This window comes from Pieris rapae, chromosome 20, assembly GCF_905147795.1.
Source record: "Pieris rapae chromosome 20, ilPieRapa1.1, whole genome shotgun sequence".
Lineage (NCBI taxonomy): Eukaryota > Metazoa > Arthropoda > Insecta > Lepidoptera > Pieridae > Pieris > Pieris rapae.
The window spans coordinates 5,577,386-5,601,502 of record NC_059528.1 but is presented as its reverse complement, the minus strand read 5'-3'; the positions used below and the strand labels follow the sequence as shown (position 1 = coordinate 5,601,502).

The window sequence follows — 24,117 nt, the reverse complement described above, 5'->3', positions numbered from 1 at the left end:
GGCAACTAGAACTATCTTTATATTTTATTTAACCTTCAAAAGTACCAGTTCAGGTGGTCTAATTGGAATAAATGAAATGAATTGACTTAGCCTTAAGTCTTCTTTTTTAATCATACCCTAAAACTAAATATGACAATATCGTCGTCATTGCAACTCCCACATTATATGGAAGTACACACAATACTAATTTAAGTTACGTAGTTTAAAAGCATGACCTCAGGGCCGAGATTCACAGGCTAAAGGAAAAAAAACAAAGTCTTTTTAATAATTTATTTTCATATATATAACATTAACATAATGTTAACTTGGTATGGTCAAAGTTCATGTTTAAAGTATTAGAGAAGGACAAACAGCATGTAAACTACCCACAAATATAAAAAATATTACTTCTTTCAATGCATTCAAATCGAGGCTGGGTGAATATGTCAAACAAAATTACTTTTAATTTCATTTTCTTATAATTGGTTTCTATTCGTGTCTTTAGTTACTTTTACGATTTGTGATTAAATATGAGAACGACTACAATGTTATGTTTAACTGAAGTATTGTTTTGTGTTGGAATTTTTGCCTTTTTTGAGAAAATAAAGCCTTTAAACCTCAGACCCACCAACAGGCCAAATTCACTAAAGATCATATAACTTTTAAATTATGGGATTACATACAAATAAGGAAATTCAACACTAATCGAAACTACTCTGAAACACAGCTAGAATTGTCTAATAATTGTATAAACATTTGAATACCACTTAAGATTTTAATTTAAGTTAGAATAAATACTATAAATATATAAATAGCACTAAGCATTAAAAGCCGAACAATGGCGTTTTCACCGTTTACTCGATTGCCAAATATTCGCACGATATGAAACTGTGTCTCGTATGTGGGCCTTATTTCGTAGCTCTGTTTGCATCACATTCGCTATGGCCTACAAACTGTATTGGTATAGGGGGTAGCTCTACAATTTCACAATATTTTTTTATTATATAATCTTATTATTAAACGTGACATTTATTTATCAACAAGGGTGATATAGACAAAGTCCTAACCGCCGTCCACCGACACCTGAAACGCCAGATGGCTGATGAGTGTATTGCCTAGGCATGAAACGGTTACTGAAAACCCTTCAGTAGTATCGATTTTTATAATCGGAGGATCAATAAACAAAAGAAACGCGTTTCGTATCGTATTACGTAACGCAATCACAATTAATCGAATCGAGCGAATCTTTTGTTACTCATTGGTAAAGTTTAAATGTGCTTTGTAAAAAGTTTATAAGAAGGATATATTTCATTGCATTAAATTATTAAAATACAGGATTTATTAATACATTTCAACTGGACTAGACACTTATGACAAAAAGCATATACATTGTGTATTGAATCACTGATAATTTCAATAAGATAAATATACTTTCACACGATTTGTGATAGTGACCAGAATTATCAGTTGATAATCAAGTTCAATGTATTGACACCATTTTAGTATCAATATTTTTTTCTATATTGAAAGTATGTATACTCAGATATATCCCGAGTATATAGACCTTAAAATAACCTTCTTTCAATTTCGTATTCAATAAATCAATGTTTACAGGGTTTACCCTAACGAAATCTGATATCAACAAGAGACAAGATCATTTAGAACTTCTAATTATATTTCATACAATACGATCACTCAATATTAATTAACGGTTGAACCATTTCGAGTATTTTTTTGTTTAGTCCTTGAACTCTAAGGAAGGCTAAAGAGAGTACTTAGGGTTCTCCAGAAAAGCGAACAATCTCTATGGGGTAGCATAGCAAAATGTTCCAAATTATGTAGTTATCAGAGTATGTTAGGTATTCTTCTCATTCTGTACGCTCTTGCCAGAGCGGTCGTGATCGCTATGTGGTAGAAGGCGCAGATGTGATGCGCTTCACGACGTTCCGCCAACGCTGTCATGTTAAGGGCCTGTTTCACAATGTCCGGATAAGTTCCAAATAAGCTATTTGTTACTTATTGGTATGATAAATAGTATTTTTGCGTTTCACGACTGTCAGATAGCGCTATACGTCATGAAATGTGAAGTTTCTTATTTGGAACTTTTATCTTTCGAATAATTTATGTGTTGCATAGCTATTTGGCACTTTATCCATACATTGTGAAACAGGCCCTAAGTATTTTTTTTTTTTTTATAGAACAGGGGGCAAACGGGCAGGAGGCTCACCTGATGTTAAGTGATACCGCCGCCCATGGACACTCTCAATGCCAGAGGGCTCGCGTTGCCGGCCATTTAAGAATTGGTAAAAGTATGTAGCTTCTTAAAAGGTAAGCTTAGTAAAAAATCATATTAAGACGAAACATCACACACAGTAAAGAAAAACACTTTTTAACGGATTATAGATATGTATTATTATATTTAAACTTATAATTATTTGTACATAATTTTAAATTTAAACCGACGTTTCGCGTGCTTTACAGCGTGCGTGGTCACGGTGACTGAAGACAAAGGTGTTAAATGTCAAAAAGTATTACAGCTGCAGAAAATGTTGTGTTATCTGTATTTATTTCCCCGGAGTTGGTATCGACTAAAAGATGTAGGGTTTTTGCAGAAATTGCTCACGGTGTCCTCCATTTTCGCGGGTTGTTTATTTTGAGATTTTAATTTGGATATTATTGGATCCCAGGTGTTTGATAATTTTAGGCCGTCCTCTCTATTGAAATTAGCGTGTTTTTTGATTTCAATGGCTTCGCGTACCAATCTTGGGAAGAATCTTTTTTCTTTCGCAAGTACTTTCGGTTGGTCAAAGCGTATGTAGTGATTAGGCCTATCTAGTGTGTGTTCACAGACTGCTGATTTTGTGTGTCGTCTATGTCTTATGTCCATAGACATAATCAACAATAAATAAACACCTTTGTCTTCAGTCACCGTGACCACGCACGCTGTAAAGCACGCGAAACGTCGGTTTAAATTTAAAATTATGTACAAATAATTATAAGTTTAAATATAATAATACATATCTATAATCCGTTAAAAAGTGTTTTTCTTTAAATGTGTAAAAGTTATGTAAATAAAAGACAATACTATCACACACAGTAATTAAATGTTTATGAGAAATGCTTACAATACTAATTAGAATAATCAGAAGTCCCGGAAAAATTGCAATGTCTGCTGGCCAACCGCCAGTTGTAGCCAGGTTGTATCGCGAGATTATTTAGGACTCCCCTTTTTTATTTAGGATTTACTATTTATAAGCTTGTAATGTTCTTTTTATATTTATTATTCTAAAATTAAAAGAACATCTTGATTGGCATAGGTAATCCGATAGAAACTATATCTTTGCAGATATCTTACAAATGCTCTATTAACATTTATATAAACGAAGTTGAATTGCAAAGTTTATTAGTGAGTGAAAACTTACATAATTTTAAATAATTAATTACATAAAGTTTATAACAAATTCTAAGTAAGTAATTAGATTGTAACTAATCTACTAGTAACCATTATTGTCATATTATATTAAAAAGCATTGAATGGATTTGACCCGCTATCTGATTGATTCGAGATTTGTGAATTTGTGATCGACAACTCGATATTTATATTCTTACTCTTAATTTTATGCAATTCATGGTTAGGGAGTGTTCAAATATTATTTAAGCACTATAGGGGCAGGGGAGCGTTTGATTTTCTTATTTGGTGATTAACCTCAACAGTAATGATTTATTTTATTACATATATCTTACCCACATTGTCTAGACTTGAAAACGAAATACATTTTCGAGGATTCCTAAAATAAATAAACACGTTCTTCATTCTTACCTACTTATTATTACGAATCACGTACTTCATTCTTCTTTTATCATTTTTAAAAGCTTTGCTTATTTTTGCTGACAAAAGGAGGGGGGGGGGGGGTAACTTACAGTAAATATGCTTACGGCCCCTTATCCACCACAGTTAATACTGATACAGTTGATACTACATTTGATCTATATGAACTAATATATGTATGTATGCTAGTAGATTTTTTTTTCTCAGATTTTACATCTCTAGCGATTTAAATAAATATTGAAATGGCGCTGCATTGTGTGACTCTAAACCTACTAAGAAACCACCACAATTACGAGATAGTTTTAAATAAATCGAATCGATACTTTACAATTAAAATCCATTTAAAATCTTATTGCGTGATTGCACCACTTCCTTATGATAAAATAACACGGCTAAATAGGGTGCGTGTTGCGTTTTGATTGTAAAATGCAATCGCCGCTTTGTTAAATATACATCCAATATACGAGCACGTAATTAAGGAACTTTTAACTCAGTAAATTTGTTGTACATATCACATAGGCCTATCTACTTACACGTGTCGCCTTATTATTGATACTAATGACAAACGTATACAGTATTTCTCATTTACGTCAATATTATATTATTATCTCTTTTATAGGCCTGGCAACGCACTCGCGAGCCCTCTGGCATTGCGAGTGTCCATGGGCGGCGGTATCACTTAACATCAGGTCTTGCCCGTTTGCCCCCTGTTCTATAAAAAAAATCTTTTACTTCTTTTCCATTATCTCAGATATCTTAGTAACGTATTTTTATTTAAAAATAACGACGGAATATATCTAGAGATACCCTCGGGATCCACAGATACTCACGGATTATAAAACTAAAGAGTATGCATATTGCGTCCCTGACCAATCAGAATTAGGTCATCATACTATTTAAGAATTACAAAATCACGTCCGACGATATGTTTAGTCATTGTCCAAGGTAATGAGGAAAATGCTGACGGATTTTTACGTACCATGAGTTATTATGTGCATATTACAGTTAATATCTTCTGATCGATAAACACACCACAAATCACCGAATAATTTTTCAATACGGCATTCAAACGCAGTCTATATAGATCTATGAACGTCCTCTCGTAGCCAGAATAGGTTTATTTAATTTGAATAAAAAACAATATACTTTGATATTGAATGATGGTCGAAGATAATTTGCCGCCAACTATTCTGTGCATTACAATAATACAGATACTTAATTAAACATTGTTTATCATTTTTGTCTATGAATTTATCTTCAAATGTTCCTTATTAAATTTTTTTGTTGTTCAAATGTTCAACCGTTGTGTGTACTATTAAATAATTCGGTTTCAGTTGTATTTACGTATATCAGGTATCGGTATTATTTGCCTACTTCCAACTGTAGACTGGGATCAAGGAACCTGATTGCCCTCAACCCGTAGGACTAGTTAATCGTACTCAAAGCTACGTATTACCATATACGTAGTAGATCGATTTACGTGCAAGGCAAAGAGGCTTTAAAATAAGAAAAATTATGATTACGTCAATAATTACGAATTTTACTTAAATAACAATACGACAGACTATTAAAGTCTTTCAAATAGTAGTTCAGAAACCTCTGCCAATGTTATTCCTTTGTCAAATAAGCAGGTTTCAGATACAAATTATAAAACAAAAATATAATAATTATTTAGAAAGAAAACCTATAAAATTGGTTCTTTATACTTCTATGTTTTGTATTATTAGGGTTGCCAGGAAGAGACAGCTAAAATAATGCCAAGACCTCCCATTGTACTACTTATGTAAATTTTTTTTTGATTTATTGTGCTATGTAAATGAATAAATAAAAAGCAACCAGAAATGATGTGTCTTTAGGGAAACACTTTTTCATATGTGTGTGTTACTACAGTCAGGGCCGTTAACAAAAACATAGTTTAGAACATACTTGAAATTATATTGAAAAAGCAAAGGTCCCAGTTGCATTTTTTTGTATCAGGTTCTTAATAACAATGTCTTCGGCTATGACAACAATTGGTTAAAACAAGACAAACAAGACCAAATATGTGTTATAACCAATATATACCTTCAATGTTGTTATAACAAATTTTGACTATAGTTACACTTTTTCTGAAGAAAACTGAGTTCAAGATTTTCTTAAAAAAAACACTCATTGATAAAAAGGAATATTTGCATTGCACAAATAACACTATTCAAGTTGTGTTTTTAACACACACTCCATTTCTATTTCTATTTGAAGTACATAGCACAATAAATAATATCTTTATATATAAAAGTTCACCTTTGAAAGCCATTGCAGTTTGTTAACTTTTGTTTTATGCATAAGAACAACACTATCTAACTATGTCATAAGGAAACTTTAAATGTGCAAAATATTATCATTTCTGATTGGTTTGATACATAATAAATTTTCATGATTTTCTTTGAAAAAAAATGGGATGGCCTTCATCCTTAAAGTTATCATTTTATTATATTTTATTTTAAAACAAGTCATATTCTTGTCGCAACAGGGAAATACATACTTACAGTTTACCTTGATATTTCAAAACAAGACAAATATCAAGCCTTTGTTTGGTTGATTTGTACTGTTTATTAACACGAGTAGCAATAGACGATAACGAGTTACCAAGAAAATTCTTTAAATTAATTTATTATAAAATGTAATGAACGATTTTTTAAAAACTAATAATAAAATAATAAAGGCTTACCAAAATTGGTTGTCGACGATGATGACAATGATAGTAGAAGATCGTGTAATATGTTATCAGGAAATAGAGCAATACTGCAGAACTAATATTTATTTCACTTCACTTCACCGGGCATACGATAAATTTATATTAACGTTTTTTATCCAGAAAATTGAAATACATGAAAAGCAAATATACAAACGAGCGCTAGCATTCGCTAACCGATCTCCCTCTGTTTGACAAATGACAACCATTCAGTGTTACCAGTAACCACTGACATTTTATGTACCCAAAGTTTTACCTTTACTATTAAACAGGTTAATGTTTTTAAAGTATTATTGATATAACAATTTTCTCCAATTAAAAAATGTTAAATTAAAATTCAAAGATAAAATTTTACTAAATTTAGTTACTTGTCATTAGAAACACAATGCATTATACAAAAGCTATTATAAATTATATTTTTCACAACTTTCAGTGTTTATCTCTATTTATAAAGAGATAAAAATGCTAGCCGCTTAAATATTATGTCATCACACGTAATGCTTATAGGCAAAGTAAAATTCATTGCTTTAGTTTAACTATATATGTACACTTTACAGCAAAGTAGCAACTATCTTTACTCCAAAATTTGAAAATTATCTAATGTGATGGGATCCCATCCCATCCCAATATAGGTCAAACAATTTTTTCTGTGTCAAATATAGTCAGAAAACAAGTTTTATCTTTTGACAGTAATAACGATAATTTACTTAACACAAAACAGGTACCTATTCGTAAAAATCACAAATAATTTATTAAATATATTCAATTTAAAAGGAAAGTTCGAAATTAATCAAAATAATTTTTTTCATTAGTGGTGGTAAGTGTAATCTTGTGCCAAATGAGGAAACCTCATTTATTACAAAATACAAGACTTAGTTCGTATTCTAGTAGTTATCCACGGGTATAATAGATGGCGACACTTAATCGCCAAAATACGACAATCGGATAAAGTAATATATATAATTTTGTTTAATAGTTTTATTTCTTCTTTTTTTATAGTAATCAAATTAATAAAGACACGACTCGTTTCATCTATTCAATAATAACCAAACTTTAATATATTAACTTAGTTTTATGTATGACTTATTATTTATTAAAATTTGTTTATTCATGAAAGTTACTATTAAAAAAAACAATTAAGACAACTATTCTTTGCAAAATAATGCAGGACAATACATTTTGTAATTTTTAAGGCAATACATATTTGTATAGCATGTAAAAAAATATTTAGCTACAGAAAAGCGGTTATTTTCATACCAGTGCAGAAGTCTGATTCTGGTATTGATTTAATTTCGGACTAGGATAACAAATTGTATCCAAGCAACAGAAAAACAGTCGTGATACCCATATCACCATCTTATTATGCGATATGGGTTATATATAATATGTGTATATGTGCAGTGTGTAGAATATATTGAGAACGGTAGGTACAATTACACAGATTATTATCCATTAGAATGAGGATATAATATGATGACTCAAATAATAAATTGCTCACTTTGTAGGACAATTAAAGTATGTATTATCTTGCCATGGGTGCTTCTACTATTTTTGTATTATATTTTGTTAAGTAATTTTTAAATCTGGTTACCAGGTCATAAAATCGTCAAATAAAATGAATACAGTGTATCATGGAGTTGTATTGGTTTTCGTAGATTGCATCTAGCGACTTATTGTAGTAAAATATATATGTTATCGTTACATAAGACGAAATAAAACTCTATATGTAGATAGACCATGCACGTGGAGACATATTTCTTTATTTAGGGTTTTGCAGACCATTAATGAGTAAGTTTACCACGTAAAGCCCAAAGCGATAAGTTTTCTTTACAAATTTTTGCGACCTATAGGTATGAATTATTTAGTTGATTTAAGTACAAAATTGTAATCAGTATGGTTCTAGAAACGAGACTGTTCATGCTATTGAGTGAATAACAACCTTAACAAAAAACCTAAACAAAATAAACTGCCTTAGTGTAAATTTGTTTCCTTTCAAAAATTAATCAATACGTAATTTTTTTTTACTCACGCGATAAATATTTATCATTATTTTATTTTTAAAAGCAAGATTTTCTCTACTGCTCTAATTTAAACCGTAAAATATGCGTGCGTTAAAAAGTTCGCATTGTCTATATACATAGACAGCTAGTATTATTGTCTTTTATTAACATAACTTTTACACATTTAAAGAAAACACTTTTTTAACGGATTGAAGTTATGTATTATTGTAAACTTATAATTATTTAAACATAATTTTAAATTTATTACTGTAAATTGATTATCAAATATGAGTGTAAAGAGCGAAGATATTGCATTCTATCCGTTGCCAAAAAAGAATTGTCTTCGTAGGGTTCGGTTTTTGGGATTCTGATAGGAGATCGATTGACTGTCACGGTCTGATCTCAGATTGTATTCAATACTCAGATGTAATTCAATTGTGGATTAATTATTGGGTTCGGTCGTAAGTCTGGTTTCCCGTTTGTAGCTAGTGATGAAAAAGTTATTTTATAGCTAAATTTGTCAGCCGTTGCATGTTAATGTTGCGTGACACAATTGTGTTGTTAAAACAAATAGTTTACTCAGTAAACTTTGCTTTTTAAAAGATTAACCATAAAAGTAGAATAAATTAATGTTATTTCATAATACAATTAAAACGATTTATCGAAGTTTACTTAAACACTTTTTGTTCTATAAGCTTGCTTTAACTCGTTGACTACATATATTTCTAATACATATACTTATCTCGAGTACTTAGAAAGTTAGTTCCGCAATTAACTATATTTGTAACAAGTCGTAGAGTAAAGTATATTTATCCAGGAAGGTAATAAGGTACGTAACAAAGAAGAATCAAAAACCATAATATGTTTAATACAAAATTGTTTACAAAAACTTTTATATATAAAAACAGTGGCACTGCAAAGGGCGGCATCATCAGCTTTCATTTGTTTTTCTACTCTGCGGGTGACACACGGCGTCGAATTTTCGTGTTTAAGGTATGTCGTTTTCCTTCACCACAGCAAGCGACATACTATAAATAAATATACAGACATATTTAGACGCAAAACTAATTAGTACTTTGACTGACTGAATAGCTAAGGAGGTTTTTTACTTAATTCAACTAAGTCTTTTGCACTGTTCCTTTTGTCTAGTCTAAGCCTTATATCACATTGTCTATTCTAGAGTACACAGTGATGCCACTTAATAACCTTACCCTAATTATTTGGTACCTCGCACCAAGCTTACTAATAGCTTCCTCTACATAATTGAACTACAATTTGTGCTGTTAGGCTTTGCTAATACCTTCCAAAGTTTCATCCATCAAAATATTTTGAAGTATAACATATATAAACACATCTAATTTATTTCGTTTACACTGCTCGTGTTTCTTATCATGGACCCCATTGCCCACAGGGGGCAATTTGATTGTTAAGGGCACCCTTAATCGCCTGGCCCTTATTCGAAAACTTATTAAACTTATTTGGAATTTGAATTTTTAGTTTTTCATTATGTTTTTAATTTTTTTACGTGACCAATTTTCTAGTAATTTCTTCATTAAACCTATAATTAATGTTAGTTATATATACAAAAGGCGTGTTACAAATAGGTTGTCTTAGAGACTAAAAATAACATGGTTCGGCTTGGTGGATAGTATATATAAATATTTTTAAACATAATCTAAAAAGCTAAATACCTAAAATTACTTTACAAATTCCGTATCAGATAATGGCAGAGAAGAAACAAAAGCAAATCAGCATGGCGGCAAGTGCAATTGCTCTTCGTGGTGTCCGCCTCTTCCTCAATGCTGGTAAAGCAGCATCGGAGCGGAGATCACCACCAGCACAACCAAAGCGGCGCATCAAGACCGTGGTACCGATAAATAAGATACCACAGCAAGCTCTAGAAATTCTTCTAAGAGCGACGAGGTTTAGCAAGTGAGTGTACTTCTATGTAAAAAAAAATATATTCATATGTTGTTACAGGTGTGTTGATGTTGACTGAAGAAACTTAAAACAAAAGAAAAAAAAACCTTCTACCTCGTATTTCGTTAAAGAAAATTAAATGAAGGCGTATATTGTGTAATAAGGGTGAGATTTAAAATGAACTCAGCGCGAACTATGACTCACGTATGTCAAAATTAGATATAATATTTTGGCGAAGGTACGGAGTTTAGACTCGGACGCCAAAGTTTCATTTCTGATGATCCTTTGACTTACTTCTAGAAATAGGATTGAATCAAAACATATCATTTCTTTGTTGTTCACGTCTGTCAGATGCATCGAATGAATAATTTTTATTTCCTTTGTATTGTAACGAATTCCATAATACAAAGAATATGCCCTTTTACCCTAAGTTTCGAAATTGTAAATTCAATCCCTTTTTTCTAAGAAGACCGCTATAACTTAGGCTGTTGGTCATGCCGTAGATAGATGTGTAGGCCCTCTTACTATAAGTAGAAGAATTTTTTGTGAAGGCGTGACTATCATAAATGTCCTATCTATCGTTCCCTTATAACCATGGTACGACTCCCAAAGCGTTTCCAATTACATACAAAACGCATGTCTATCTAAAATTAGGTCAAACTATCACGCTACGAATAACAATTACCTTATAAATTCACTAACTGAATGAACTACCATAGGCACTATTTCCCTCTGTTTCTAAGATACAGTACACTTCTAGTCCGCCTTCGGTTCAGACATGCCTAATCGAAAGTTAAAAGAGAAATCTTTGGAAATGCTGTTTCGTAATACACATTTCAGCAAGTGAGTTGTAATAGATAAAAAATGAATAACTTTTTTATTAAAGGCCAGTTCTTTTAATTTTTTTTTACATGTGCAGCCAAATTCCGGCCAGATCTAATTTATAGCGACACGAATCTTCTATGTTTGGTCTATTCTACGAAGAAGATTTGCTGTTTTTAATTAAATATTTAAAAATATTAAAAGTATATTATAAGTATAAGGGTATATTAAAAGTAAAATACTGGTTTTTACAAGGAATGAATTGGAGGCACTATACACAATGTACCGAAAACTGGTGGTGGAAGCTCAAGCGGCTGCTACGCCAACCATCATCGGACAACCTGTTCCTAAGATAGATGTGAGTAATTCTAACTAACATTTAGGCCGTCAAGAATTTTACTGAACAAAGTCAAAGTCAATAATAGTTTATTCATTTCGGTAGCACAATGTACACTTATAAACGTCAAATAAAATAAATTTTATATGCTTCTAATTTTACATTTACTACCAGTTCTCAAATCAAGGGCGTGAACGGAAGAGAAGAACTGGCAAACTCTCCGCCACTATTTTTAATCGCCAAGTTTTTTGTTTTACACAATATTTGTAAGGAGCTGCAACCATTATACCATGATGACATCTTATGTAATTTAATTAATAATAATTAAATTAATTAAAAACAAAGACTTGACCTCTATCATCAGGAGGCATGGGGTAATAGGAGAGCACGCACTTACATTCTGGTGGTAACAAGACGCAAATCGTAAAGTCACATTCAGATTTCAGACACTTACGTTGTCAGAAAATTCGCTAGTGCTTTGCCGGTCCTTAAGGGTGAAAATAATTTCTACTATAGTATAATATAGTCTTTTTGTGTTGTAAACGCAAAGAAAGTATTCAAAAAGTGATGATCATAAAACACAATACATGCTATGCCTCACGCAATCACATGGTGATCCATAGTTTATATTCGTGACCAATTACGGCGCAATACAAAATATTTCGACGACATATATCTCTGAAATATTGTTAAGCAAATTGGCGTGACATTAATAAATGAACTTTCAGCGTATATCAGACCTATTATAAAAACTTTTGTAAAAATATTATCGTTTGCGGGTTTTTGAGACTAAAGCAGATAGCATTGTACCATTGTATTAAGTATTAAAGACACAGTGTCACAGAGCCAAATTTCTAAAATTTATTTTAGTTTTTGATTCCTGGATTTTTAAATATTATTATTACTAGATAAATATTTTTGTACAGAGCAGTGTTGGTCTAGAGGCTTCGATTCTCATCCCTGAGATTGTTGGTTCGATCCTCGGCTTTCTATCTATGTGCGTATTTAACATTAGCTCGAACGGTAAAGGAAAACATAGTGAGGATCAATAAGTCGACGCCGTGTGCTCTACAGAAGACTAATCGCTTATTTGCCTATTAGATTGTTTAATATTATGAAACAAATGTATAACTCTCAGGCCCATACGTAAATGTGTTGATATATTTTACAATAATCTTACTACTTACTAGACCAGGGTCGATAATTTTAATGCAAAAAAATAATAGGAGGATGAATAAAAATGAAAGGAATATAACGGGCAATCTGAGGTCAGGAAGGGGAAGGGGGTGAGTTTTTAAGGGTATAAACGGTTTATGTAGATTTCTGGTAAAACTAAAAGTCTTAAGAAAACACTTTTTTACGGATTATAGTTATGTATTATTGTATTTTAAATTATAATTATTTAGACATAATTTTAAATTTAAACCGACGTTTCGCGTGCTTTACAGCGTGCGTGGTCACGGTGACTGAATGTCAAATGTGTAAAAGTTATGTTAATAAAAGACAATACTATGTAAAACTAAAAGTCATTTGGAAAAATTCAAACAAAGTTGAAGATAATAAAAATATCTTAAACTTTTGTTCTGACACACTAGTGTTGTTTCCGGAAATAATCATAAGCCGCTTTGGAGATATATTGTGGCCACACAGATTACCCGACTTTACCCCAGCTGACTTTTTTATCTCAAAGCAAGAGTTTATGGTACTCCTCTTACGAATTTGAGCAGTTGAAAACAAATAATGACAGAAATGAGAGACATATATACGTTTATGTCCAGCGGCGTGTCTTTGCAAATTTGCTACGCCGCTTTGAAGATGGCATTCAGCCGTCAGCGTGATGGAAGACGATGGTGTTATAGAATATAACATATATACATAAAATCCGCACTAATTATAATTTACTGAAATTATAATATTACAAAAACAATTAAAAAAAACAGTTTTTAAAAATATTAAAAATTATAATCGGCGCTAGGTGTATCGACTTTAATTTATATATTTTCAGGGCATAGATCAGAACACATTCCGTGATGTCATGCATAACACCTTTGATTTAGTGACTGAGGAAGTAGTCCTAGACCGAATATGGAGTTCCTGGGATCGGGGGGTAAATGGTGGAGAAGGGGCTATCAAGTTTGAGGCTTGGGCCAAAGGGTTAAGTGTATTGTTACGGGGCAGTAACGACGAGAAACGAACATACTGCTTCGGTGTATATGACCTAAATTCGGATGGGTACATAACTAGGGATGAAATGTTTTTGTTACTCAAGTAAGTTTTTGTTTAACTTTTAGTTCTTCAAATATTTTTTGCAAAAGATACAATTTTTTTCCAAGGAACCCTTATAGAGTAGAGGCCTCCTCCATCTGGCTTCTTGAGCAGATGCTAAGAGAAATTATGATTTTAACTTGCGAGTAGTTTATGAATGTTTCATTTTGAATGAAGTTTACTGTTATGGTTTTCTTAAAATTAAAAGATCCTCAGATTTTTCGATAGAAATAACGGTTAGGAGGATCCTGATACCGCCGCCCATGGGCACATACCAGAAGACTTTCAAGCCCGTTGTAATTTATGATTTGGTGATGAAAAGAACCTCTTGTTCGCGGGAGAAGTTAAAAAAAATCGACCAAATATTCTAAGATATTCCAAAACTTAATGCATTATTAAACTTAATTAATTTCAGAAATTCCTTATTAAAGCAACCAGGGGATGAAGACCCTGACGAAGGTGTGCGTGATTTGGTTGAACTAGTACTCAGAAAAATGGATATTGATAAGGATGGAAAAGTCTCTATTGACGATTACAGGTCTGGAAACTAAACTTTGATATAATAAAAGCCGTTATCGATATGAAGTGGCGAGCACCAGAAACTCGCATTGAGTTCTATGTATTTTTATATAGATTGCGTCATAATCTCTTACTCAGACGTTTAATACACCTGAATTTTTTTCTTCATGTAACTATTCTTTTTAAATTATAATCGATTTGCGAACGCACATGAAGTAAAACTCAGTCGTTGTGGGTCTTATACCCACCCGAATTAATATTGTTTGGGTACAAACGGATAAGTATTCAACGAAGAAGAATTCTTATCCATCGAATCGATATCGATAAAAATCGAATCACCTGTGGCCAGGTTCTTTCCGACTGGTGGTGGAACACCGGATGGTGTTCAGAGTGGTTCAGATAAACCACTGCAACTGAATTTCATCGTCAGATCGAGGCAGAACACGAAATACCACTCATATCACCTTGATGTCCGTCGTTTCAAAACTGAGCGTTTTTTTAAAGCAGGTTTTGCCACCACTATGTGAAACCAACTGCCTATTGAAATATTTCCTTAGCAATTCGACTTAAAAAATTACAAATTCTTAAAAGGCCGGCAACGTTAGAGGGCCTTCTAGAAATGTGAGTTGACATGGTATCACCTAACATCAGGTGAGCCTCCTGCCCGTTTGCCCCCTGTTCTATAAAAAAACCGAGTCAGCGATCAAAGTACATAAAAATATATTTTTTCAGAGAAGCAGTTCATCAAGAGCCTTTGCTTTTAGAAGCTTTCGGGCAATGTGTGCCGGCAAGACGTCATGCAGCAACGTTCCTAAAAACACTTTGTACAAAGTTATCAACCTAGGGACTGGTGATACTGCACTGAGATAGAGTGACACACTGCAAAGTTCTCACGTTGAACGACAATAGACATTTGGAAGTATAGACTTTAGTAAATATTGAATCTACGCGAGACATCTCAAAATATTTATATTAAGCTTTAGTACCTATTAATAACAAGACGTAAGTTTAATAAAATCATTTTAAAAATATAATTGTATTACATTAATACTATAAATATCTACGTTATATGTGTATATGTAAGCTAAATATTAAGGCAGTGTGATTATAATTCAAGTATATAAGTATTCTTTTTCATGCTTCACCTAATTAATAAAATTAGAAATAATGATATTTGTTAGAACATTTAATATTATTAAACAATATTATAAAACGGTAACATTAACACTTATTTATACAAAAATATATTAAAATTAAATCAGTCGTCGGCATCAACCCCTGCATCGAAGAATTCTGACCACAGACAGGCTGCTTGGAATGGCAGAAGACGGAACAGGTACTGAAAGAAAGTTATTTTGTTAAGTTTTGAATCGATTTAAGATGGACATATTGACAAGAATAAAGACAGTACAAGCAGGTTTTGACACAAATTAAGACAGTAAAAACAGGTTTTGACATATAATAAGATATGTGTAATGATATAATTTACATTGTGCACGTAATTTTTCAGTTTTAATTTTAGGCGCTATTAATTAGAGTACAAAAATACAAGCTGTAAAAAACGGTACAAAACGTTTGGAGTTGTTTTAAAATAAAGTCGTGCGTCCACAAATTTGCAAGATTTTAATGAGAATATTTGTCTCACTTTTCTAAATTTGCGTCCTTTGATGCTCCGCTATCCAGGTGTGTAGAGATTTATTTGCTCTATTTCAAGCTTATTTTACTTTGTTCTATCGATGAAGATAATAATAATAATGATTAAATGTTAATAGGAAATATCTTACCCTATTAACATAATGGAGTTCTTGAGGTATCGTAATCTCAATCTGGTCTCTTCTCATTGCATTGATGATGGTGTCAGCAGCTTCACCCGGTTCCACAACCTTGAACAACTTCTCAAAGCGAATTCGTGGCTTTTTGCAAAGTCCCGTGTTAACTATGGTCGGGCAAACAGTTGTTAACTTAATCTGTGGACATTAAACAATATTGTGATTAAGTGTATGCAGCAACTTCTGAAAAAGTTAACGATAATATTATTTACACTATAAGATTATATATAAGAGTTATTTGGTAGGTTTTGGTTTGTGATCGATGAAAAAAACAAAATCCTTTATTTTATATTATAAAACTATTACAGTAACTAAATTATATGCGACCCCGGAGCCTCTGAAACGCGGCTTTGTTGGAATTTTTCGAGGTGTTTTTAGTGGGTATTGTTCACCCAGTCTCTGAATAGCAAAAGATTTCGGTGTGGGTCGTGTCCCACTTGCACTTGCAACTTTTTAGGGCAGGGGATGCATTTCCACCTCTATTATAAAAAAAGGTAGATTTTTACAAAGTTTAATGTGTAATCAAGTGGAGTCGAAAATTATTTTTATTATCAGATATTTTTTTATATGCAAGACTTGTATACAGGACAACGTCTCGGAGCTATTAGTTGAGTATGATATACGCCCTGACCAGGTTTTGTGAACGCTACTTGAACATTCAGTCATATAAAATAGTTTGTGTTTATTTCGTTAACTAAATTAAGTAGCTTGCCTGTCAAATACATGGATGATCTTTGAGATGGCAAGTCAGCGACGAGTAAACACTAGGCTATGTGGCTTAGTCACTTACCCCGCTAAGATCCCTTTTATCAGCTCGCAGTTCCATAGCTAATGCATCCATGAATCCCCTCACAGCATACTTAGATCCACAATACGGCACTAAATTCCGGATTCCCATGATTCCAGCCATCGAGGACATGGAGATTATATGCCCGTGATTCCGTTGAATCATTGATGGTAGGAATGCTTGAATCATCTACAATATATGTTAACTTTAGATTTAATGACGTTTATCAGCAGCTATTTATATGTTTACTTTGACTTAATTATATATTTATTACTTAAATCAATAAAGACTAAGAGCCTGTTTCACAATGTATGGATAAAGTACCAAATAGCTTTGCAACGCATAAATTATTCGAAAGATAAAAGTTCCGAATAAGATACTTCGCATTTCATGACGCTATCTGACAGTCTTGAAACGCAAAAATACTGTTTATCCTACCAATAAGTAATAAATAGCTTATTTGGAACTTATCCGGACATTGTGAAACAAGCCCTTAATATTTAAAATAATGAGACCTATAGAAATACTTAAACGATACTTAAACTAGGAATATCTTTACATATCTATGGCATAATGAATGGATAACATACCCATATATACCCATTTATATTCAGATCATTCATCAGGCGAATTTCCTTTTCAGTCTGCTCAAGCACTGGCTTGCAAGGCATGATACCAGCATTGTTCACCAGTATCGTGACGTCACCGACTTCTTTGCGAACCTTCTCGGCCAACTCCATGACAGCTGCACGGTCGGTGACGTCGCATCTGTGAAAAGTTACAGCTTATGTTCTTAAATATCCAGAATATTTGTAATTAAAATTGCTCTCATTGAAACATTAAAAACTAGAATGCCAATGCCTAGAATGCCTCCTAAAAGCTGTCTTCATTGAGATGAAATATTAGTTTGTGTTCAAATAGACATGAGAATGGTTTAGATTAAAGATTTAATACTTTTTTTACGTGTACACAGAACGGTCAGTCAGTTCTGTTCGTATTTAAGTAAAATTCTTTAACGATTGTGAACTAATTAAATTCATTCTTTAAATAAATTGTCGTTTCGAAGGCTTCTCAGCATTGATCAGCGAAGGATGATATTAATTTTAATCGTGTAAAAGGTTTTCTATATTATTAAAATTCTCTTTTCCTTTTTATATCTAATTTAATGTCTTATTCGCTACAATTCTAGTAGGAACCCCAGGAAGGAATAAGCCTGCAAAGCATGACATTTTACTGTAATACGCCACCTGGAGCTAGTTTAGAGCTAGGAGCTTTTAAGTAATTAATGTAATAGCTTCGATCCTGAGAATCCTAAGAAATATTAGCTCAGTAATAATTGTGGTAAGTTGAAGAAGAAGAACTGATGGAGTTTGCATTGATATACTCTATCAAGTTATTCAAGAATGTATTTCACAGGGAAGATGTAGACGTAACTTACTCATATTTGTATGCATTTCCCTTCCCCTGCTTTATCATTAGTGTTGTTTCCTGGTTGCCTTCGGGATTAATATCGACACAGATCACCGTCGCACCAAGTCGTGAGAACCGCAGCGCCATCTCACGCCCCATTCCATGGCCAGCACCACTTATCTATGAAAAGAGATATTTAAAATATCTATCTTAATGCAAAAAATTGCGATTTAAAATACATATAATAAACTTTTAGAACTTTTGACAAGAAAGGCCCTGATAGCCATGGGATTTTATTTGTAACGAAGTAGTAGTAAGAACCTAGACTCTCCCTCAAAACTGAATTTCTTAATGAATCATTTAAAAAAAAGGCTATTTCAAGTATAACAGAATGCTTATTACTTACTAGAACGATTTGGCCCTCGACGGACTTCGGTTCACATGGCACCACGACCCGGATCATAGCCCGGAAGATTTCGAAAATGGTCCGTAAGAGTGTCCATAGGAACTCCAGAAATAGATATATAAATGTATTACTTTCCCTGAAATAAATTAAATTAAGTTATTTATACTTTCAAATAAGACGTGAACTCTATTTAAACATAGAACTTACAATAACCATTAAGAAACTAATCAGACCTTTAAACAGTTTAACAAACGAAATTATGCCATTTTTTTGATAATTTTAGGAAGATATATAGTATATACCATTGAAGAGGCTTTCACGCGTTCAATGGATCGAGTACCATTGGTACTGAAAGAATATCGAGCGACAAGAAAACAATGTAAATAACGAATTATAACAGTATATTCAACATTTGTAAATATTGTAAATAAACGCGATTTATTATTATACACATAAAGTATATAGGTATTACATGTATGTATTTTATTTTATATTTCAGAATGTAGTTTTAAGATATAATTTATCCTTATATTAATACAAAAAAGTATATTTCAAAAATATAATCTTTACGTTGTCTCATAAAACCTTAAAGAATTGTTAAAATGAATACGATAACGATAAACATGTCCTTAACCTACTCGCACATGGTAATAATAAAATAATTAAAAAATTCATAAAAAATAAAATCAAAACAGATTTAAAAAGTTTGGTCCCTATGGAATTGTGTACGCTGGTAGCATTACCTAGCTATATTGCGATAATTATTCTTTGAGAGAGGAAAGAACAATTCTCTGGGGTCACCGGTATTATCAACCAGACGCCAACTTAAATCATTAATTAGCGTCTGTGCACTTGACACATTGTAAACAAAATTGTCATATCGTTTATGAATAAAATTAATAGAGCAAGTTCATAATCAAGCTTTTTTTATATAGAACAGGGTGCAATCGGGCAGGTTTTTGTCTAATTCGACGTGCATTAAACAAATAACGATGCCTACAGATAGGATTATTTTGCCTTCACAAAAGAAGTAAAGGAAACTGAACGAAAATTTACATACGTCATTATGATTACACTACTACGTCTTCAAAAATAAAAGTACATATGGAATTGTTACTTTATTTACAGAACTATTAATAGTGCTAAGCATATTCTACCAAATAAATTTAACTAATTACCTGCAATTCATATTAACAAAACAAATATTTACAATCGATGTATGCCTCACACAGAGTTTCAGTAAAGACTGTTAAAAATAGAATGTGTGTCGGCCTAATCAGATTTAGCGTTAAGTTTGTAAATATAGAAAAAATAGATCAAGGTTTTGGGAATTGGAACACTGGTAATAACAGTCAGGGGTAGATAAAATGATCTTAGAGGGGTCAGAATTGGGTATATATGTTATCTTTAAATTTATTTATTTATTTACGCAACTATCTTAACTCTTAATTACTAGTGAAATAGTTGTTTTAACAATTCAATTATCTCATATTAATATAATAACAAAAATAAATATTAACTGTATGATCTATGTAGAGACTATACATAGCATTTTATGATGAAAACAATCTCTCTTTGTCTGTACTATATTTATTGAGAGTTTTAAGATAATCCACTGGATATAATAATAAAACTTTATATTTATGTGCGTATTTACTTTAAAAAGGCAAAGGTTTCGATCGCGTATGATTTTTGTGCATACGGTGGAGATCAATGTTAAATTGTATTTAAAAGTGACAGTTCAATGTTCGTCTTAAGAAAATGGGAAAAGATCGGAGTGTAAAAACTACGGCAGGCCCAAATATTGCTTGAAAGACGCCACAAAGCATTCGTCGAAGGTGTTTACCTATGCGAGCCATAAGCCCGAATGGCATGCTACGCGCTTTGGGTCGCTAGACCAGAAGAGTTAGTTTAGAAAAGAAGAAATAATGTCTTCCTTTTTAACTTTTTGCAAGAAAAGCTCTGTCATGGTACACTTGCCGGATTTTTTAAGATACAGACTAAGTAACGTCCATCGATTAAACGAAAAACACCCTATGCATTGAAATCACTCGGCTTTGGTTGGTTTAGTTTGTCTTCCATACAAATATATCAATAACGAGAAATAAATAATAATAAGTACTTTTTAAGTTGCCGAAAATAGTTAAAGCTGCGGAGCTGTGTCATTTTGTCGCTTTATTGTCCTAGCCCGCAATAAACTTGACTATCGCCATCATACGTAGCCGGGTTATAAGAAATCCGTACTTTTGTTAACAAATTAGGATTGCTTGAGGGTGATTTATCACGAAGATGCCTAAATATCGAGATCTGATATATCAAGATCTGAATAAAAAATACAACGTATTTTCTGGTGCAGCAAATCCAGACGAAAATAACAGATTAAGAATTGTGTCTTATGTAATAATTACTAATACTAATCTGAAAAAAACTTTTTTTAAAAGATTTTTCATATTCCCTTTAATCATAACTCTTACTATTAAAAACTAAGTATTAATTTTAAACCATCCTATTCAGATTGATTCTAATAAAAAAACAATTGTTCATTTAAATGTAATGACACTTGACTAGCAATTATAAGTAGTTACAAACTTACAACTTCTTAATGGGAAAATAACATACAATTTTATTGTATGTGCTTATAATCGACTATAATAGTAACAATGATTGTTAGCTATTATATATATTCATTTATTCACAAATTCATTATTAAAAATATGTATCTTCATGTAGAATATTAATTGTATAAATATGAAGTATGTAGCTTGCTTCTAAATCAAGTCTTCGCCTAGTCAATTCCTAACACTATTTTGAAGTATATTTGGTTTACAACAATATACGATTGAAATAAAAAAAGGGCGTGTACTTTTGTAGGTACACGCGTTAGAAGTTATACTTCTTTGGCGTTTGGAAAAAAACTAAAATGCAGTAGTGATTAATGATAAATAATAAAATTAATCAAAAAGATTTTATTTAAATAAATACATTATTAGTAAATACTATCATCGTCGTATATGAAATTGATTTAATAACACCAAAATAATATTAATTTATTCACACTGTTTAATTGTACTGTTACGAAACACGAGTTCTAAATATAAAATTACTAGAATATACAACTTGAACATTTATCGATTTTCATGTCACCTAGACCTAACTTTACGATGTCGAATTCATGTGTCTGTGTGCGCGTGCATCGTAAAAATTCACTGTCATCATTTTTCTCCATAGCGCCAAAAGAAACTTCAATATTGATTAAAAGTGTTATAAAAACTTCACCTTATTTAATTCAAAGTTGATTTCAGACATTTCGTGATAATTAAGGTTAAAAATAAATAATCGTGCAAGTTTTATATTATTTTTATATTTTAATCGTGCATAATAATGGTAATTATAAAATTGCGTTAATCTTTTGTTTCGTCCTTTTCGTCAGTCGTATTTTTGAAAATGATTTTTTTATAAGTTAACAGAATTTATTTGTACTCTTAACGAAGAATTGTTAATTAAACACTCTTCATGGCTACATAATTAAAAAAAATAGCCATGTCTACGTGTATAGACGTATACAGGTATTGACCATATGCAACAATAATAGTTAGGTACAGTATTGTTGGCCTAGTGGCTTCAGAGTACGGCTCTCATCCATGCGGTTGTAGGTTCGATCCCCAGCCCTACACCAATGGATTATTTGTGTACGGAGAAAGAAAACATCGTGATTGCCATGGCTTAGACTTGATTGCATACAATCAAGATTGTACTTATGGAAGTTATTTTGTAAATAGGAATATTTTGGCTAATGTCTACACTATCTGTATTCTGTGTATGTTGTATGTATGTGGAACGAAATTTAATAAAAAAATATTATTTTGTAATAAATAATGTTAATAGAATTGCATACTATATATAACGACTCGCAAGGTGAAGGTTTGTTAAAGGTTAATAACTATTTATTATTATATGTTGAGCGACCAGGTCGAGACACATGTAATTATAAGGATGCGTATTCTTAGATATACATGGGATCTTTCATATGACTTTTCAATGTCGAAAAAACACAGCTTATATATAACAAGTATATATTTATATAAAATCCAAACTACATCTTTTAAATTGAGCATTTGATATAACATTTTAATATGGCAGAATGTACGCGCGTCGGTAAAGGAATTGCGAGGATTAAAAGTTTTCACATTTTAAGCTTGTAAGGAAATTAATATTCATAATTTAAATATGTAACATTTTTCATCAATCAAAGTTATATATTAATATAATAGACAATAAATGAGATTTTTTTTAACCCGGGGTTGGGTATCAGAAAAAAAACCGCTTGATAATAGTTCTCTAGTTTCTACAGTAAAAATTCTACTCGTAGTACTTGGACTTTTTCTACATTAGAATTTGGCCATTCATAAAAGACCGGCAACGCACTCGCGAGCCCTCTGGCATTGAGAGTGTCCATGGGCCGCGGTTTCACTTATCAGGTGAGCGTCTTGCCCGTTTGCTCCCTGTATTATAAAAAAAAAATCAACGACCACTGCTAATTTTTCATTACGTTTTACGTCGTCTTAAAGAGAATGTGTTAGCAACTATCGCCAATCATTTAAAGTTATTTTTCATAAGTACATATTTACGCATCGAATGAATCTACGGCTTTACCATAGACACATCCATCTTAAACTTGTACGAGCCAATGCATTTTTTTCACACAGGTTTCAATAACTTAATTTAGTAAGCGTGGCTAATTACCTAAATCATCGAAATTACGCCCCGAGTGTATAGTCGGTCACGGAGACACGGCCTTTAACATTTTCTTTACATAGCATTCATGGCATTTGATTAATTACCATCTAATGTACTTGTATTGTTGTTAGTTATAGGGTGAAAAATCTCTCTCTATGATTTAACCCAACCTAGGATTTGCTTTTGGTCTTTCTGATTTGCTTTGTTTTTCGGATAACATTATCAACGCAAACAATTGAGTGTGATAAAGTCTTCAAGAACTTATTATAACATCTTATAATTGTATAAAATTGAACACGATTCAATTATAAATAGACTACATCTATATTTTACTATAAATGAAAATTGATTTAATGAATTAAATATGAGACGTGTTTTCATTTTATACAGTAATAAATTATTGTCAGTATTCATTTTAATATGTCATGTAAAAAATTAATAATTTACTCACATTACGTCCTCCTCTGTGGCTGGCACGTAACTAACTTTTATAAGTGATAATGGTTATAATCTATCGACAGTTGACCTGCGACAGAGATTCAGCGC

At 32.0% G+C, this 24,117-nt stretch overlaps 3 protein-coding genes across 5 annotated transcripts in view; 1 reads left to right on the top strand and 2 right to left on the bottom strand.

Moving 5' to 3' along the window:
- LOC111000978 overlaps positions 1 to 6,730 on the bottom strand; it is a 56,526-nt gene extending 49,796 nt beyond the window's left edge. The window contains exon 1 of the mRNA XM_045632654.1: positions 6,516 to 6,730. The gene's annotated coding sequence lies outside the window, so the exon portion shown is untranslated. The remainder of the gene's footprint in view (positions 1 to 6,515) is intronic.
- A 2,723-nt stretch (positions 6,731 to 9,453) lies between these two features.
- On the top strand, positions 9,454 to 15,473 carry LOC111000977 (EF-hand calcium-binding domain-containing protein 1). 2 transcript variants are annotated; one of them, XM_022270612.2, is made up of 6 exons: positions 9,454 to 9,532; positions 10,260 to 10,471; positions 11,537 to 11,639; positions 13,624 to 13,886; positions 14,299 to 14,421; positions 15,135 to 15,473. In XM_022270612.2, exons 2-6 carry the CDS (start codon positions 10,263 to 10,265, stop codon positions 15,244 to 15,246), a joined length of 810 nt encoding a protein of 269 aa, XP_022126304.1. In that variant the 5' UTR covers positions 9,454 to 9,532; positions 10,260 to 10,262; the 3' UTR covers positions 15,247 to 15,473. The 2 variants fall into 2 exon arrangements, with proteins under 2 accessions (XP_022126304.1, XP_045488629.1); XM_045632673.1 differs by lacking the exons at positions 9,454 to 9,532; positions 10,260 to 10,471 and adding an exon at positions 11,185 to 11,302.
- Positions 15,474 to 15,573: 100 nt separating this feature from the next.
- Positions 15,574 to 24,117, bottom strand: LOC111000976 (epidermal retinol dehydrogenase 2). Of its 2 annotated transcripts, none has more exons than XM_045632672.1 (7): positions 24,023 to 24,117; positions 18,835 to 18,970; positions 18,457 to 18,608; positions 17,609 to 17,786; positions 17,022 to 17,207; positions 16,187 to 16,369; positions 15,574 to 15,741 (listed from the first exon to the last, which is right to left on the bottom strand). In XM_045632672.1, coding segments are annotated over exons 1-7 (918 nt in total). In that variant the 5' UTR covers positions 24,025 to 24,117; the 3' UTR covers positions 15,574 to 15,660. The 2 variants fall into 2 exon arrangements, with proteins under 2 accessions (XP_045488628.1, XP_045488627.1); XM_045632671.1 differs by lacking the exon at positions 24,023 to 24,117 and adding an exon at positions 20,013 to 20,038.

Bases quoted from the DNA above. Each gene is read 5' to 3' on its own strand.
- LOC111000977 (XM_022270612.2), top strand. From the start codon at position 10,263: ATGGCAGAGAAGAAACAAAAGCAAATCAGCATGGCGGCAAGTGCAATT. The intron at 11,640-13,623 runs GTGAGTAATTCT...ATATATTTTCAG, and splicing joins AACCTGTTCCTAAGATAGAT to GGCATAGATCAGAACACATT. The intron at 13,887-14,298 runs GTAAGTTTTTGT...AATTAATTTCAG, and splicing joins GAAATGTTTTTGTTACTCAA to AAATTCCTTATTAAAGCAAC.
- LOC111000976 (XM_045632671.1), bottom strand. The intron at 17,787-18,456 runs GTAAGTTACGTC...AACTTTTCACAG, and splicing joins GGAAATGCATACAAATATGA to ATGCGACGTCACCGACCGTG. The intron at 16,370-17,021 runs GTAAGTGACTAA...TAATGTCCACAG, and splicing joins ATAAAAGGGATCTTAGCGGG to ATTAAGTTAACAACTGTTTG.